At 38.2% G+C, this 19,566-nt stretch overlaps 1 protein-coding gene across 4 annotated transcripts in view; it reads right to left on the minus strand.

The window, feature by feature from the left end:
* Window positions 1-6,719: 6,719 nt before the first annotated feature.
* The window catches only part of DISP1 (dispatched RND transporter family member 1), a 92,998-nt gene continuing 80,151 nt past the window's right edge, over window positions 6,720-19,566 (minus strand). For all 4 annotated transcript variants that reach the window (XM_087776310.1, XM_087776312.1, XM_087776309.1 and 1 more), the window contains exons 5-8: window positions 18,373-18,500; window positions 17,840-17,937; window positions 15,631-15,728; window positions 6,720-10,538 (exon numbers count right to left, since the gene is read on the minus strand). In XM_087776310.1, the coding sequence (XP_087632436.1) occupies window positions 6,894-10,538; window positions 15,631-15,728; window positions 17,840-17,937; window positions 18,373-18,500 (3,969 nt within the window). In that variant the 3' untranslated portion in view covers window positions 6,720-6,893. The remainder of the gene's footprint in view (window positions 10,539-15,630; window positions 15,729-17,839; window positions 17,938-18,372; window positions 18,501-19,566) is intronic.

The raw sequence follows: 19,566 nt of genomic DNA on the forward strand, positions 1-19,566 counted from the left end.
GCTGTTATTTCACATATTCAAACTCCTCTGGAAAGTGATACCATCTAAAGGTATCAGAGGACAGTTTCTTGAATTCTCACTCAACAACAGCATGTTGTTCACCTGGGACATATTAAGCTAGGTGGTTTAAAAAGTCCTTATAGAATTGAGAAAGTAGCAGAGATTACCTCCTGGCAAGCCACTGTAATCCTAGCATTTTTCAATTTTACGTTGTTTTGCTTAATACTTCCTGAATTACTTCTTTTAAGTTTCTTTGTGTGAAGATAATGCTACGCCAAAGAAGATGAGAGTAAGTCGTTATCTGTCATTTATGTTACGAAGTTCATAACGCCCATCTGTCTTTGTGAAGATTATACTCTTCCAGTGCTACACCAAACAAAACACCTCCAAATCATGTAACTACCTACTGCTAGCAGTATTCAAACTAGTGTCAGTGTAACACAGTACTATTTCTGCCCTATTTAGTAGTGTAATACTGCTGTGAAGTGTTAAAAAGCTGACATATTAAACTCCCCAAATATAAATAAAGCTCTCTAATAAGAAAGGATCAAAGAGATTATGCTACAAGCTGTATTTCAAAAACTCACGAAAAACGGGAATCAACATAAAAGGAGAGGAAGGCCTGCTACATGCAGTTTTATGAATACATGAAATACAGGGAAAACTGGTTAGCTTTAGTGTATATTAATGTCAAAATGAGCTACATGTGGCACTTAACTGTTTCAGTACTATGTCAGGAAAGAAATCAAGCTGTGAGGGCATCTAAGAAAAGCCCAAAATTTTAGATTCAGATGAGACAGAACCCTAACTAAGAACACAGAATAGAAGAAAGGGTGAATAAGGGTCTCGGACAGCTTTGCTGCTATGACAGCCATCAGTTCAGGTTCTGTCAGATTGAAAAGAGCATATATGAGGAAAAAGGTTTGATGTTCAGTCATGCCATATCAAATCACTTGGAAAATATTTGGGATAATACTATCATATATTATAAAATAGATATTTAAAACATAAATTTTAAAAACACAGATTTTAAAATATATATTTAACCAGACTATTTTTTTTAAAAAAAGTGAAGGAGAGTATCTGACCTTCTACTGCAGGATGGCACCAATAGAATTCTCCACTCAAAGCACTGCTAAACCCATCTCCCTGTGCTGGCAATCTTTTCAGTACTGAGTTCACATGGCTATTTCTGTCCATTTTTACCTGGACTGTAAGGACATCCATGGGTTCTGCTTTTGCACATAAACATCCCTCTTCAACAATGGATTTAGGACCAAACACTAAAGTGTACTAGGAATTTTTATGAGCCAAGAACTCAGCAGTTGTGCTACCTCTCCTTATACCAACACAGCTCCAGTAACTCCAATTAACTTTTGATTTATACCATTAAAGTGAGAGTTGAATTATTGTCCCAGCATGCAACACACAGAAGGGTTTTTTTTTGTTACAAAACGAAGAACTTCACCGGTGAGGGAAGGGGAGAAGGGGCGGCTGATGCAGTTACTGCCCCTCTGCTCCCCCCACGCTGCAGGCACCTGGCTGCTCCTGTCAGCTCCTGAATGCTGCCCTTACAGCAAGGTGGTTGCAGGCGACCTGCTGCTAGGGTTGGGTGAGGACAGACAACCAGAGGTGCCATCTCGTCAGTCATCCCAAGCCAAGCTGTCCTTACGTGTCCTTCATTTGTCCTGAAAATGACTTCAAATATACGTAAACTCAGTAATAATCTCAGCACATCATCCATCTTAAAATTTAAACTATGACATTTCCTATTATTGAATAATATTTTAAAAATATTCTTGTATGCAAAAGACACGGCTTAGGTCAAATTTTTAAGGGTCTGATGTTACTCAGTTTATATTTTAATCATACTGTCTTCCGAGGATCAGGGCACTGTGATATAGCCAGCATTACTAAAGAGTCAGTTATGAATAATCTGCTCCTTTCCTAAGCCACAGAGAAACGTGCTAGAATTGCTACTAAGATAAATCTACAGACAATTTTGGTTAAGGCTTTACAAGGGTTTAAGAAAATTTGCTTAGGCCTCAAAGCAAAGCCATCCATCTGCTCTAAAGATGCATTGCTGGAAGAGTTCAGCTTCTACTGAAGCTGATGGACTACCATCGTTGTGCCCAGCCCACAGAAAGAGAGCAAGTGTTATCCCTGCTGCTTTTAAGAAGACAAATCAGCACCAGTTTTCATTAACTTTAACAGTTTGGGAACTAGACTCAACATACATTTTTAACCAACAGGATTTAAATAAAAGCAACAACCAGCTGCTCCTCTGGAATACGTCTATCTATTTGCAAGTAAAGTGACATTTATCAAAACCTAAAAAATGGAATCCACACCCAAGTTGGACATATTACCTTTAATACATTTCAGGAATCAACCAAAAATTACTTGTCTCCAGGAAGCACCTGAGTCTATGCAACTTTCTAAAGTGGAGACCTTAGGAAAAACACTTGGAATAGAAGCTGCCAAGTAAAGGGAAACAGCAAAGTCAAGAGTCCTTGGTGTGTAAGACTACTTAGTATTCAGAAGTTATAGCACAGTAATACCTAAAAACTGCAGCCTCTCTAAGCTGTGCATGATCTATTTTACAGGCTCTCCAGACCTCAGAGACCTTATTCTGATAAAGCGAGTGAACCGGTGAGATATACAGAGGTGGAATGACTGATGCCAGACCAATATTATGTACAGAATAAACAGTAAAAGGATAATAACATTAAAGTGAGGGTAGTTCTGCGATAGTGACACTGAATCCAGATTCAGGAGTCTGCGGAGATCTGTTATGAACTCCGAGAAGCTATTACCTTTCTTCCAGCCTCTCTTATTTATATAGACTGAGCTTTTTTTTGCAAAGGCAAGTGTTGTTTCACACTGTGGTAATACGCAATACTTAGTAGGACGGTGTCCCAACTCACCATCATAAATGAAACGCTAGATGTATAGGCACTTCAGATATTATTGGCAGAAGTAAAATTTAATATAGCTTGCCAGCATGTGGAAAAAATTTAAGGTCGGATTCAATGAAGTCAGTGTGATTTTGGCCTGAATCACCCATCTGCTACCTATATTAAGTAGTATAACATTCTCTATATAAATAAAATATATTCAATTTTGATCATGTTTGACATTTCTTACAGTGCTAAAATTTTTGTCATTTGTCAACCTGTATTTTTAGAGCTCTCTTGGACTGACTGCCAGGGCTCCATCTGGCAAAATTAGAGGTGTTCCTATTCCAAAGCATTTCAAAGCAATTCTCCCACATTAGTTAAAAAAGATCAAATTAAAGTGACTGCAGGTGATTGTAAAAAGATGGATTTTAATTTTCTTAAAAAATACAAACAATGAAATAGTAACTTAAAAAAAGACCTTTATGTTACTATACCAGCTACCTACCCATCTACCAATACTTTGTATAAGAGAGCTGAATCCAGAGCAATTATAAATTGAGCCTGGTGTAATATTTTGAAGGACTTATTGTAAATTATTGTATTATTTTTTGTTAAACTAATCACTGTATTACCCACACTATAAATGCAATTGTAATCTGAAAAACACCAACCCTAAGGACAATACAGATAACTAAGGTATCTAACATTTTAAATATAATTTTTTTTTCCCTGGGTGAGGTGAATTTGAGAGAGTTGGTCTCAGATGCAAGTCCCACTCCCAGGAAGATTCTGGTTTGTATTCTTTATTCCTGAAGAAAGTGTACTAGCAACTTCAGAGCCACAAACAGACCACTGTCTTCCCACGTAAAGTCTCTCTTTCCTCCCTGGGATAATCAAAGAGATGTCACCTTAAAGACTCACTGCACGTACAAGTTACGGTAAATCCTAGACTTTGAAAAGGCAGAAAGCTTGTCTGTCATGTCTCAAGCTACACACGTCATCACTGCCAGAACAATTACCAAATACCCTGCCCAATTTGGTAAATACTCCAGCATGGGTTATCCATAGAAATAAAGCTCTACATCTTCTAAAGCCAGGACCCTGTCACTTCTCGGAGGAAGCGCTAGCCAGTGCCAGTGGTAGGGCCCTTACCCCAAGTGGGCAGCCTACAAAAGAAGCACCCCACTTAGCCAGCATGGCGCGCACGCATCCAGATTCCCTGTAAGATCCCAATGCAAGGGAGGACCTCAGTGACAGCAAAGCAGTTAATGGAAATTAAGAGTATTCTAGGCTCACCAGCTTCCCTTGGGACTTGGCAATCATTGGCAAGTCTTAGAGAGATGTCTCAGTAGGATGTAATGGTCCTTGTTAAGATTTCCTGGAGTGGAGCAGGATCCCACCTCTCCTCGCTTGCTCCTAGTAGCCTGTAAAAACTTAATTATTATTAAATTTTTTTTCTCTTTCATGACTTTTCTGGGGATAGAGTAATGCATAGCCTCATCAGCCTTCAGCTGTCACTGGAACCAACTCCTGTTCTCTTCCACTCTCCAGGACTTGTATTGGCTTAGATTTTAGAGTCTATGCATGAATTGACATAGATATGGCACATGCACACAGTGCTACATACGTAAATATTAAACTTATTTATTTCAATGATTGCTCCTTGTCCAGCTAAGCGATTTGGAAAGAATAAAGCAGTTGGCAGGGAGGCAATGGCAAAGTCACAAAAGGCAAATACAACAGCGATACTGTTCGCTAGCCAAGTACATTAGCTCATTTTAATCTTTTCTAAGAGTACATTACATCACAACTCCTTATCTGCCTCATTTTTTTCACTGTACTGGCCTTTAAGAACATATAAATCATAATGAAAATACAACATTAATCTCTATCGCTTACCTCACCATTATAAAAACAGTTATTAATATAAGCAGTCAAAAGGGGTTTCCTTGTACAGAATGCAGTTATGGAAAACTGGCTTAGAAAAAAACCTCGCTTTTGCGCTCATCAGCTCACAATGTCCTATGTTATGTAGATGCCTTAGCTGGGGACCTCTCCTAAGGCCCATGTCTCAAAGGCACAGCTGTGAATGACAGCTGATGTGACAGGCACTACATAAGCATTACACGCTGCTTTGGCAAGGTCTGACCGCAGGTCAATTAAACTATCATAACATTGTTTTTATTTCAGGACGATTTATTGCTTACCATGTTACATACACCCCTCAGAGAAACCACACTCGAGCAGGTGCAGTGGTCACGAAGAAAGATGGACAATAGCAACAGCAACAGCCCAGCTTATTTCTTTTCCTTTTTAATTTCTTTAGATCGCTAGCACTGCAAGTCTTAGCTCTTTATAATTAATGGCCTCTGTGGTGCACAGAAAATCCTTGAATTGCTCTCATTACAAACATTTAGAAAGAATCTGGCTGTAAATTGAGTTATGAGTTTTAAAAGAACTAAAAGCGAGTTTTATTTTATAGCTAAGACAGAGTGCTACTCTTTTTAAACCATGTAAAACTATTTTAGCTTTTTCTGTAGATTTCACCCTCTTATTCTGTTCCAGCCACTGGGATATATAAGCAGTAGCATCGCTACTCCCAGACAAACCAAAGTCGTTTGTTGTATGATACTAATCTTCTACGTCCCTTCAACATGAACATTAGAACAGAAAAAGCCAGGCATTTCCTCCAGTGATTCATAACACACCAAGTACATGGTATCACATCAGTCCATGAAATCTATCTTCTGTTATCTGTGTATTGTAAATCAACATAATCAGCATAACCAAACGATTATATGAGGAGAGATTTGTCATGAAGGTGCATAGCAATTATGGCACAGTACACAGTTCCAGCTCTCAAATCCACTCTCCCTGAATGATGAGACCAGCAAGTATTCCCATGACCAAACCACAGCTGTCATTTAACTAAACCCTGTAGTTACACAAATACGATGTCTGAAATCCAATGTCTTGGTTACATGGTTTAGCCCAGTATTTGTAACTACATCTTGGAACTTCTCTGGGTAAGAAAACTCAGAGGACAATATTTTAATTTATGTATTTGAGCCTTTTGAATTGACTTAATCTGATACTACTGACAGTAAGTCTAGAACATGTGCGTTAACTATGCCTTTCTCCACAGTAGATTTACTTCTAATTTCCATACTTTGTGGGAAAAAGTTCAGTATTGCAAGGCACTTCACGCCCAATTTTTTAACTCCTGATTTTAGATACACACATATGTCATACACATGATTTATACTTTTCTTGCCGTCACTGAGAAGTAAATAATGTTCACTTACTGTTGTTTCCACCTGTATTCTCTGGTATTTAATGGTAAAGTATATGCACTAACTGCCAGAAAGGGCATTTTAAAATGTTTTACTGCACTATATACACAGATAGGCAACAATGGCGGCACCAGTGCTGCTGACCTCCAAGAGCTTTTCTTTAGGTTTTGTTAGGATAAATAGTTAAAAATATTCCCAAAACAGGCTAGCCTGCAGAGCTGGTCTTTCAGACAATCGTGAATGAACGCAGCTATAGTCCTACCGCTGCTCCAAGGTGCGCACAAGCCTGCCAAGGCGGCAGCAGAATAAAGGTAAATGATGTACTCTGAAAACGTGGCAAACTCGGTCTGCCCCAAACGTTATCGATCTCACAAGCCCCGGCTTCAGAAAAGGGAGAGTTTCTTTGTAACACTTTATGTCTTCAGATGGTTTATAAGGAGAATTCAAACTCTAATGCCCTGGGACAAAAACTAAATTAAGCATAATTCAGCTTATGAGTTACAGCAAAAAAACATTCTGGACAACATCAGGTTTTACTACATGTAATGGCTTTATGAAACGTATAAGTGTTACTGTTCTATAAAATACATTTTTCATTCCAAAAGGCAAATTATAATTCATATTTATCCAGGACTTTCCTTTTTAGTGTTTTAAACTTACTTTTAAAAGAAAGACACAGGATTGCCAAATCAAAGATTTATTATAGTGTTTTTATTAACAAACTTTCATTGGAAAGTTCTGGGCGCATTAACATAGGAGGCACATTGGCTTCGACGTTTGGCATTTGACAGTCAACAGAATTGCACTTCACTGTGACAGCCTTGCTACAACAGCGCGAATTTTCACGGCAACCCTCGTAGCGAGCCTCTCTCACTGACCTATTCAGCAGATGTTTTTTATCATTTTGGTCAGCCTTCAAAACCCGGTCATTCTGCAAAGAATGCTGATCTATCTTGCCCTCCGCTTTCTTTTTCTGCTTTGACAGAGAGGCTTTCTTGCTTTCAACCCCGTTCACTTCTGTACCACCCTTTTCATCACACATGTCTGTCTGCTGACAGAATCCCTTTTGGTTATTTGACACACTGTTCTCACATTCAGAGCAACGCACTATTAGAGGTCCTGCGTTTCGGCAGAGACACTGTGAGGAGCTCATCACCTTCGGAACAGTTCTTACGGTTTCCTCTGGGTTTTGATGAGCACGTGAATCTGTCCTATTTATTCGTTGATGTGCCTGGAACTGTTGCACAGACTGGAGGAAAAAATTTTTAGGCAGCGAGTTCTGCGTCATCGTTCTTTTGAGCCTTCCTTGAAGGCAACTGCAGTGGAGGACATGCTGGACTGGATGCACATAACCTTCGGCAGCTTGCTGTAAAGCATTTATAGGAGCTACAGAGCTTTGGATCTGTACAGTTCCCGGTGAAGGAGAACACTGGTAACAGAAGGTGTCACTTAACTGTTGACATGAGTGTGGACTCCACTTCACTGCCACTTGCTTATATGCATCAGGACAGCTACACTGCCTGTTTTGAGAGAAAATGGGGCATATGGTGTGTTGGTCAATAGATGTCTGTAGCATAGCTGAACTAGCAACATTTTTTATGCTTCTACTCACTTCGCTATTATAGGCTGGATGCATAGGCATACATGGGTTTTGGGGCCTGCTGCTGAAGAGCTCTGAGCAGATATGAGTTTCTTCATAAGTCACTTTCTCTGCAGGATTACAGATACTGGTTTGTGACGCCAGAGGCTCGAGCTCATAGTGCTCATGCTCCATTTCTGGTTTTTGACTTCTGGAGTCCAGCTGATATTTGCTAACAGGATGTGATTTATTTTGACCTCTGCCTCCTTGGGCTGCTGAAAAGGTCTGAGAGAAGGCATTACACCGCAGTTTTTTTGGTAGTGGGATCTGGCCGCAAGTGCCCTGGGGTCCAAGGCATCGGCACATGCACTGGAAGAAGAACGTTGCAAAAGCCCAACTAATGCACATTATAAGCATCATAAAAGTGCCAAGCTGTGTGTATGCCAACACTGTAGAGGGCATCATCATTGCTCCAGCTACAAATGTAGTCAATGCTGCCATTGCAATAGCAGAACCCATACGGCTTAAAGAAAAAATGACTTTTCCCTCTCGGTCAGGGTCAGGGGCTAAGCGATAAGCCACCCCGTAATGAACAGCAAAGTCGACAGATAAGCCAACAGCCACCGAAATAGTGACAGATTCTAACACATTTAGCTCCCATCCAAGAAGAACCAGAGAACCTACAGTGACAAAAATAGTTCCAGCTATTGAAACTATTGCATAGAGGCTTATAATTATATTCCAAGTTGTAAGAAGCATTACACTAAATGCAACAGCAACGGAAAGACCCATGGCAATCAGAGTACCATCAGAAAGACTGTCCTGAAGATCGTAAAATTCAAGGTTACTCACAAACCAACCATTGCTAAGACCTTCAGGAGCAGAACTAAGCTCACTCGAAATCCATGAGTCCACCTCTTTGTAGAACTGATGCATTTTCTCATAAGCCAGCGTGAAGAGGTAGGTGCTTTGGAACTCCAACACCACTGCCCTGATGGTGTCATTCAGGTCAAAGCGAGGCCCTGGGGTTTTACTATCTAAATGGTACCCTGTGCTTCTTTCTAGCTCCATTATAGCTCTCTTAATACATAATTCAAAAACTTCTTGTTTGTATGGAAAGCTCCAGTGGCTGCAGCAGGGGTAAAGAGATGGCTCATCGCAGTCTTGATTTTCCATCCACTGCTTAAATGTTTCAATGAAGCAGCTTGTGAAGTCTTGTTCGTCAGTCTGATAATAAAATGTTTGATTTCTTAACTTCTGACAGAAACGTAAAATCCAAACCTGTGAAGCTGGGCTAGCGATACTAAAACTGCTATCTAGCTGCAGCTTTCCTTTACTTTTAGGGTTTAAAGGGTCACCATTATCCTCCGGTGTGACACCCCAGATTACTGTAATTGGCATGTGGAGCTCTTCTCCATGGTGGACACGTTCAAACATAAAAAGCTTTTTGTATTCTGCGTCATATCGTTCAAATGGGTGAGAAGACCTAAATACCTGAAACTCAGAGAGCTCCAATGATGGCAATTTCATCTTTGGATTTACACACACAATATATGCTCCACCAATTGTTAAGGCAAGGAACCAGAAAAGCCAAATATATCGAAATTTGATAACAATGCATGGCAAAACTTTTTCAAAAAATATCCTGGATGCTTCTGAGACTGCAAAAATAATCTTGTGGAACATTTGGCACAACACTGTCCAGCAGTTTTTGTTGTTATATACTCTCTGCTGAGGTTTCTTAAAGCAACTGAAAATATTGAGAAGATATCGTTCATGTAATACAACTACAGCAGGTAGCCAGGTAACCATCAAAACATAATTCACCAAAATGGCAGTGCCGGCATAAACACCAAAACACCTGATTGCTGTGATATTGCTGACATAATTAGCATAGAAGGCAGCAGCGGTAGTAAAACTCGTGACAAACATGGAAAGAGCAGCGTGCTGCAACGTGATGCTCACTGTCTCAGAGGTTCCAGCATGAGGTTTGTCAAATTTTGTGTAGTTCCAGACATCACATAAGACAAAAGCATCATCTGCTCCAATCCCAACAAGAATAATCAATGCTGTGAGATTCATGAATGGAAAGAACTCAAAATTAAATACTACCCGATAGAGAAAATAAGAAATAATCAAGGAACTAATTATTGCAAACATAGTCATCAGCGTGATAAACATGGACTTCGTGTATACACACATAACTAATAAAACAATTACAATGGCTATGGCAGGATACACAGTATCCATCAACAGGTAATCTTGAAACAATCGATGTTTTATTCCAAACTCAATCCCTGTGACGGTTGTTACACCATCAGAAGCGTTCCAGTTCTCAAAGTTATCTAGGTAAATACTCATCATGCTTTCCCCTTTCTCAGTCGGAGAGAAGAGCATGCTGTATTTTAAAGCTGGTAAGACATAGTCAGCTGTCTTTGGGCTTAGAAAATCCTTGTCCACTAGATAGTGAAGGATCTGGTAAACGGCGTTGTACTTGGTACATTTGCGAGGCACATTTGTACACTTGAGTTGGTCTTTCCTTTTGGCATTCATATCCCAGCAGTCCGGCCCCAGGGTTCCGTTGTAGTAGTATTTGGCACATGTGCGAAGCAGCTTTAGGGTGTGAGAGACATCCCGTTCTACAATTTTTTGACACGACGACCTGTTGTTTAGAATAGCAATATAGTTGCCCAGTGTCCAGCTGGGACAGCACGAAGCAGCAGTGGCTCTCTGGCAGAGATCGCCAAACTGGGAATGGGATCTGATCTGTATAAAGACAGGCAGGGCAAAAAATCCAGTTTAAAGTAATAGGCTGAATTACTAGAAACATTCATCCGCAAAAAAAATCCCAAAGTGATGAAAATTCAGCTTATGGTCCTTTTGTGTTAACGTTTTAAATTCTTATTTCCACACACATTGTTTTTGATCAGTATTCTCTTACATTCAGCAGACTAAACCAGCAGTAACTCAGTATACTGACTTGTCGCAGCAGCATAAAATTGGCAGAAATGTTAAGGATATTGTAACTCTATCGTTTGAAGATGCACTGAGGAGTTTTTTTTTTTCCAGACTGAGAACTGTTAACTCTCTTCTATTATCTCACGCTATACTCCTGAAAATAAACAAATCAGCCATATATCAATGAAGGTTCATTCTGCTTGGGATCACATACTGAAGTTCCTAGGAGAGGCAGGGACTTACCATCCAGAAAGAAAGGATGTGACAGCTTTACAACGACTTCCATCATCTGACCTCTCTTCTACAACCCTCACTTTATGAGTCTTTTTTAGCTCTTGTACAGCTGACAGACATTTCCCCCAACCAGGTCAGCCTGCCACCCAGGCACTGTGTCCCCCGAAGTCATGCAGGATTTCCAAGGCCCAAGCACAAGGTAATTCCACTGTGGCATGAAGCACCGCAAAATAAGCCCTGCTGCACAGAGACAACAGTCGTGCCTCTGAACGCTGCACCCACCGTGGGACGAAGTCCCAAGAGTTGGCTCAGGAGCGGAGCGGAGGAAGACGCAGCAGCAGCAAGGCCAGAGAAGTCACAGGGACAAGCAGGCGCCGGGGGCAAATGCAGACAGGGCACAGAGCTGGGTCATGGGGGAGGACTGCTGTTGTCAGCTCAAGTGACTGACCAAAGCCTAGGAACTCCTACCAGAGCTTTACAAAAATGACAGCAATTTTAACGTTTTGGTTAAGGACTCTCCTTAGCTAAATCCCTTAGGGGGATAGTGTTCTTTCACTTCAAGAATATTCCAGGTTTAGTTGAAACCAGTAAGAGCACGACTTGGCTAAACCACCATAAGGCACTTCTAGGCAAAACTGAAAGTATCTATAAAATAGAACTGAAACTCTTAAGTAACGAGGTTAGATCAGGGAAATTTTATCAAGTTGGGAAAACTCAATCTTGATAGGGCACAGGGAATATAAGTCTTAAGAGCCAGAACTGCTGGCTTATTATATGTGATAAATTAGAATTAATCCTTCAAATAGTTAGATATATGTAAGATTTTAGTCTTAATCAAGTTACATAGCATGAACATATATTAATACAGTCACATTAATAAAGCCATGTGCTTAACAGTTTACAGGATTGGGCTCTGAAACCATTACCCATGTATGATTTAAATTCAGGTGATCTGAAATACACCACTTGGCTGCTGGTTTGGTTTTTTTGTTCGTTTTTTTTTAGCAAAATTGTACAGGTTTATTAGCAATCCTTTATAGTGTACACAAAAAAACTGCACTTGGGGATTCTCATGGCAGTTATAAAAGCTTTAATATGGACTTAATTTTGTCAACAATTAATTTTGTGAACAATAACAAAGTGGCATTCCAAAAAACCAGGATAATTCACATTTGATTGTTTCCAGATAAAAACACTCACATATGCAAACTCAGGAAAAACTAAACAACCTACTAAATAAAAGGAAGCACTGGAATAGCATATCTGTATTTTTCATGGCACATCTCCAGGTTAATCCTATGAGGATATAATAGGCTAATGGGGAGGAAAGGATTGTATTGTCTTCTCTATGTATTCAAGTTCAAGATGGGACAATGAGGTTTATGTGCTGTTCTTCAACACTTGCTGAAGGCCATAAACATTCACTGGTAAAGTAACTGTTGCCAAAGATAAAGTAACATGAGCTGGCAGCTGGAAATTAGAAATTAAAATACAAAATTTAGCTCTGGATACCTCATTAAAATACTACATAAAATGTTAATATATTGTAGCGTTGGGCTTTGTTGGTGATCCAAAGGAACTGAAAAGGCCACTTTGCTGTTGCCAGACTTGGTCTGCCAATGGCAACACGTTCATTTATTTTGGAACAAGTAAGGAAACTAAGCTGTGCAACCTGCGCACATGCTGTATCTGTGGGCAGATCTGCCCAAATGGATCTGCCCAGTGACAGAGAACCACAAATACACGGTTTTGGGGAAGCAGTCTGAGGAGATCATTTACAGTCTTTGAAGTTTATAAAATAACTGTCTACAGTTTTTAGGGAAAACACTCTGCAATTAACAGGTGAAAAAAAGGGCTGCTCTTATCCAAGTAGTAAAAAATTAGAACACCTCCTATAGCTATTTTGTATATAAAGTTTCCATGAAGATTATAGGACTACCATATGCTGAGCAGCTGCAGGATGGAGCCCCTAAGTGTCAGTAAAACATATAGTTAAAGTAGTTACAAGCAGATGGGAATCCAATTAACACATAGGGGATATATTGTTAGTTCATACTAAAGCAAATACTAGTTGGTGCTGAAATCGTGCTTATCATGAGAAAAACACATAAATTCTAAGGTTTCCATTTTCAGAAAATAGTGCTGATTTTCCTGTCTTCGAATACAGAAAGCTTTGCCACTTATTTCAACAGAATTGTGGCCCTAAACAAGCATGAATTCAACAACAAAAATAACTACAGCCAGAAGAGAGTCTGTAAGACCAGAAGGTCACTGAAGTCATCAGTTTCTTCCGATAGCTGCAGTGCAAGTCAGCATCCTCTCTAGGGACTGGCTACAGCAGAACGTAGCATTCAGAAGTGGGGCATATCACAGCACTGCACGAGTTCTTAAAAAGTGTTAGAATTGCTTAGAAATTGTTAGAAAGTGTTAAAATTGTTTAAAGATGTTATTTTAAAATAACAAGCATTCTTTAAAAAAATGAATGAAAAAAGCTTCAGCCCTTTCTGAGCCCTGAGTATCTAATTTTTATTATAAATTTACATACACAGACCAGCAATAATTGCAAAATGTAACCATATCAATTTGTTTTGTCTACTAAGCAGCTAAAAATCAATGCTGCTATTATGATGCACTTTCTGCTCACCTGAGTGTTCGATTACTATATTCTTAAGTAAATACCTAAATTACAAAAAAGATCCATAGAAACATTATCTGCAACAAAATTCTCTACAAATATCTACACAACTGTGGGTGTAGCTGAAGTAGCCAACATTTAATTTTCTGAAGTGTTCTTATTTCAAAGGAAGTGCTATATTTATGGATAAAAGATGTGTGGTGCTTGTTTTCTGAAGTAAAGTAGTTTCATCCTTCCCCTCAGAAAGTAAAGCAGTATTTGAAATAATACATTATTATAAAAGTGTGCATATAGGGAGGAAAAAAAAAATTTCTCAGGAGTAATGCAACCATTACAAAAATTATTCTTCAGAGGTAATTAACTGTCTTTATTCTTATTCAGAAATATATTTTTTTTAATTCAGACTGCATTGCTTTGTAGTGATCTATACTACCTGGGATTTACCTGCATCAGCTGTCTATGTGACTGAAACTCTACAGTTAAATGCACAGATTAGCATCTCCTCCCTAACTATCAATTTTTACCCTTGTAAAAGGTTATTCTCCACTGTATCTCCTGACTGAACTGGCGATATGATTACTCCCTAGCTCAGTTCATTCAAAACTGAGCTGGGTTAGTTTAAATACTGTACTTTGCTCACCTGGCTCATTCTGATTGAAAGAGATAAAGGGTAATCACAGGAGCCATCCTGTCGGGGCAATAATCTCTGATGGGGAAATAAGGAACATTTCATGAGCATGTGAGGACAAAAACCACTTACACCGACAGAGGCCAACCAGGACAAAATGCCTGTCAGCAGACTGCCAAGGGAGATTCATTACACAATGTTTCGCTACAGCTCAACGTTTTAAGCAAGCAAATGCCAGCTGTTAGGGAAAACAGTCAGGGAATTTGCTAAATTAATACAGTTGTCTGAAAGACAATGATAAACAAATCTAATAAGTAAAATACTCCTCATGAAATAAATGTGGTATAATACGAAGTTAATTGTTTATGATTATTTTTGTTTTGGAGAAGAAAAAATTGGAAATAAATAGATCATTATTAATAGAAGAAAAACATATTACTTCATTTCTGTACAAAGTCACTAGTACACAAAAATTTTTGGTTACTCAGTCAGCAGTTCAAAGGAGTTCACTCCAGCAAGTGACAAGCTTATATTTTACAAATGTACCATCTGAATGCTTATTTTATTTTAGCCTTTGTCAGTTAACTTCTATCAGTTGAAACCGGACATCGATTTCAATCAGCGCGTTAAATTATCTTCTAAGACATGTAAATGAAGCTATGGTAGCCTCTGAAGCTGGATATTAAAATGGTTATTTTGACTATGCAAGGTACTGAGCACAAGGAGAGCCAAGAAAAATCACAACGGGGCCAGACAGACCTGGCCAACATATCTTCTTTCATTTTCTCAGTTTTAAAGAGAAAATCAAAATTACTCTGAAAGTATCAATATCCACATCTAATTAATTGGGCTATATTTCTAGCTACTGTATCTATGTTCCTTTGATGTCCATCTGCCAACCTATTGTCTTTTGACCTAAAATAAATAAATAAATAAATAAATAAATAAATAAATAAATAAATAAATAGCTGAGTGACCCACTGGGTGCCAGGGAAACCTGCATATGCTGTGAGGATGCAGCTAGTTCATCTGAGGGGTGAAAAAGCAAGAAAAATTAATTATTTTCTGGGAAACAAGCACAAAAATCCGTGGAATAATATTCTAAGAGGAAACACACAGCAAAAGTGAAGATAGTCCTTTCTGCAAAGAAACTTCTGAAGCAACCCTCCTCCACCCCGTTCTGGATGGTATTAGTAGCAAAACCAAATAAATTCCCCTATATAATCTGATTTACAATTGAAAGTTGTTTTTTAACTTTGTCTGCATGCTGACTGACCATTCGAAAAGGATGTGAACAACGTGAAGTCCTCTCATATGCTACTGGATGGCAACGAGCAGCAAAACAAAAAGTTTCAAATACATGCTTCATATCTGCAATTTAAACAAATACCATCTTTACTTACCCTCAAGTTATCTACATTGCACATTGACTTAATTGCATTCAAATTCCATAAATTTTCTCCTTCTGTTGATGTAAACACCACTCGTGAATAGCGATCACCTGAAATTACAGGAGGGTGGTTTTATAGATTGTTTGGGTGTGTCTGGTATCAAAAGACTGAGGCAAAATCCCACCATTCAACTGACAGAGATGAAATCTTTGTCAGGTCATGGGAATCCACCTCCTTTTCAAGATGAGCTATTTATCTGCAAGACTCAGTCCACATGAAAGTGTCAGTTTCCTTAAAGTGCTTATAGTAAATACGGCATCTTCAATACTATATACCACCTAGAAGCTCTACAGACTTCTATTCAAGCAAACTATCTTCTGAAATATGACAAACAAAAATCAAAAGATCTAATCAGCAAACTATGAAATTGTTGGCACAGCATAATGCAGTACACAGATAACAGTAATCAAAGGCTGATTTAGTAAGTCATTTGGGAATATAAATAATAATTATAAAGCTGTTTCTACAAGAATGTTTTTGCTTTAGAAGCCAATGACTGCAGTGGAAATTGTTGTGATATCCTTGAGGCCGTTTTTAAGAATTCTACAGTTTAGACACATACAGCTTAAATTACAAATTAAATCACATTTATTAGAAGACAGCTTTTAGGAAAGGAAATAATTACTTAGTGGCAGTGAGATCTTTATGCATAGCTAACAAGGGAAACATATATACAAACATAAATATATGGTACTGCATAACACAATATGGTGCTTTGGGTTAAGAAACATTATCACATTAATTACAATATTCCAAAAAAAAAAAGGCTGAATTTTTCCCACTACTGTGAATGTGCAGAATTTTCGCCTTTCACGAGACTGTAATGAAAAGACTCAGGGGTAGTGCTTTATGACCTCTGACCGTGCTTTAGGATCAAGGAAACTGAAATCTGCAGATCCTGGAGCAGACAAAGAAAGATAGCAGGAATGACAAAAATGGGTCAAGAGGAAATCAACTGTTTTCTTTACATAATGGACTGGCAAACTTTCCCATAGAAGCACAATTCCTTCATGACTGCCACAACTGAGACTACACAGAAACAGTAGTGGAAAGAATGAGAGTGAGACTATGCAGAAACAGCGGGCAGGATAAGAGGAGTTAATTCTGCGTCAAGTTGCAGTTAATGCTCAGCAGAGTTTCGAGTACATTTCCTCTTCCTTACACAAGATCTGCTCAGTCTAATTTGGTTCTGCTCACAGGAGCAGAAATGACGACCTTGCTCACATCCTCTCACTTAGATGTAAGACCATACCGTAACTGAAAAAAAAATCATGAATCTGTTTTTCACCCCGGTTTTTACTGGCCATTGATCTCTCAGATCAAGTAATATAAACAAATAATTTCACAATTATGTTTTTGTGTTCTGTTATCAGTCCTCACATATTGAAGCAGCTGCAAAAGAGCCCAGGTTATTATATGAATAACGGCAAGATCTACATCTGCTAATGCATGCTCTCTGCCAGAACAGGACTTATCAAAGTTTTGCAGTATGCCTTGTAAAAAGTCAATAAAGATTTCTTTGTCTTTTTTGTCCTCTAGTTTAACTCAGACAGCTTCATAAGCCTTCAGTACTTAAAGGTGGGGTTTTTTTTGTTTGTTTCTTTCAGGGGAGTGTTTTGTTTGGGTGTTTTTGTTTGTTTTTGGTTTTTTTTTTTTAATATGTGTGTAGGTTTTTTGTGTGGTTTTTTTTTTTCTCCTAAACGAACCCCTAAATTCTGTACAAGATATGACCTGTGGATGTCTTTTAGGACATACACAGGAAAAGTATTTTGATTTAGGTTTTTTAGAGTTAAGTTAATGGCACAGATAAAACACAACTTCTTCCCTAGTGTGAATTAAGTGCTACCTCTATAGTCACACACAAAACACTGCTTTTACAATGATCAGCATTACCAATAACTAATAAAAATCTTTACAGGAAATAGAAACACTTAAAGGAAGCACTTTAAGTAAATACAGTTGCTTCCTAGGAAGAACCAATAGAACACAACATTTCAGCCCAATTTCTTCAGAGACTTCTGCACACAGAAGGAAGGTGCTTATCATGAAGCATACTAAACAAAAAATATTTTCCTAATAAGGCATACAATACGCAGAAGAGCTCAGAAAACATTCAACTGGCAGAAGTTTTTAGCCTTCCTTACATCATTTCTCCACTTACTTGGAATATCGCAGAAAAAGGTATCCTTGTGGAAGTTCCAGTCTGCTTGCCTCTTCTCTCTTTCGTAGTGATCATCTGACCATCTGTCATCTTGATGACTAAAACAGAATAAATAGTTTTACCTTAGCAAAGAGACTGTTAATAAAAGGAGCATCCAAACAAGTCCCACATCTTAATAGCTCTTACAAATGAGAAAATGTATTTTTCCCAATGTGACTTTGGTATAATAAAACTGAAACATTCATTGAATTTTTTGTTTAAATTAGAGACTTTGGAGGAAATGACATTGAGCCCAGTACTGAAAGTATCTATAATTCAAAGAGCAAACTAAAATTATACACTTTTTTAAAGAGCTTGCTATGGGAAATACCTAGTTCCATGTGAAAGGCCTTGAGAATTGTAGATGACCAGATTCAATATATATTGAAATCAGTGGCAGTTTATATATTAACTTCAGAGGGTATTGGAGCAAGCACTATGTACATACAAAAACCCCCAATAAAGTAAAATGCATTTTTAATACAAATTCTTACCTTTTAGCTTGCTCATCTGCATATTTGAAAGGATAGTTTGCAAGTGTTGCTTTGTACCCTGTGTTTTTCACCATATTGTTCCACGTGACCAATCTCTGTCCTATGGCTGTCCCTCTTGGTTCAAAACCCTAAGAGAAGAGCATCAGCAAATTCCATTAATACTTTTCATTCTTTAGCTCAGACGGGAAAGTGGAAACATGATCAAAGCGATGGATAGATTTCATTATGAAGCATAGTTACTCCAGGTAAAATGCTTTATGACAGGTCAGACAAAATAATGACCAACTGTATAGAGTGACAAGGGATTAAGAATTCTCGCACGTACTACTACTCTCCCTGAGAAGTGATGATGATGATTTAGTCTATCAAACATTTCAGCACTTCTTTTTCAGAGCAAGGGCATTCTACGAAGTCCTCTTCCGTATCTCAATTATTACTCTTTACTGATTAAAAGCACTCAAGTATTATCTTCTCTCTTTCGCCAAGAATAAGACAAATCTTAAAATAATTTTGAAAGTGACTTTGAAACAATTTTAATAAATTGGCTGTTTTCAAGAAATATCCATTACATATGGAGATATACAGATATACGCTACTATAATATAAATAACAATAACTTATAGGAACAGTATATTTGTATTTGAGGATAATAATTAAATACAATATTTTCCATAAAAGTCCTGAAAGCTACTCATGGGTAAGACAGCTGACGAAAAGTAAGAAATGAGTGCAGTATTTAATAGAATCTGATAAAAATTACTTTCAGTCTTCCAATATGGATATCGTTTCATCCCCAGAAGGCACTTAGAATTCCCTTTCCTGGCCCTCACTCTTTGAAACCTGATTTAGAACGTATGGTTTGTGTTGTACTGTGCTGTACATCTAAAACTGTGATGAATTTACATTATTCAATGTACAGCAGTTCTGTTGAAGGACATATGAGCTTTCAATAGCAAAATGCAGAAGGAATTTAAACTAGTGGATAACACTCTGATGGCAACTGCATCTTTGTATCACCTTTAGCTGCTCCAATGTCAAGATTTAATACTTTTTTTTTTTTTAATTAGAGGAATTACAAGGCTCTTTAACACCTTATTTCTTTTGTGGATTCATTAGACAGAACTTGCTTCTGCAAGCTTACTAGCAATTGAATCTCTCTGGAAAGTGATTCCCAAACAGATTTATAGTACAGGG

This window comes from Nipponia nippon, unplaced genomic scaffold, assembly GCF_047370975.1.
Source record: "Nipponia nippon isolate SJK-2023a ecotype South Korea unplaced genomic scaffold, ASM4737097v1 scaffold_4, whole genome shotgun sequence".
Lineage (NCBI taxonomy): Eukaryota > Metazoa > Chordata > Aves > Pelecaniformes > Threskiornithidae > Nipponia > Nipponia nippon.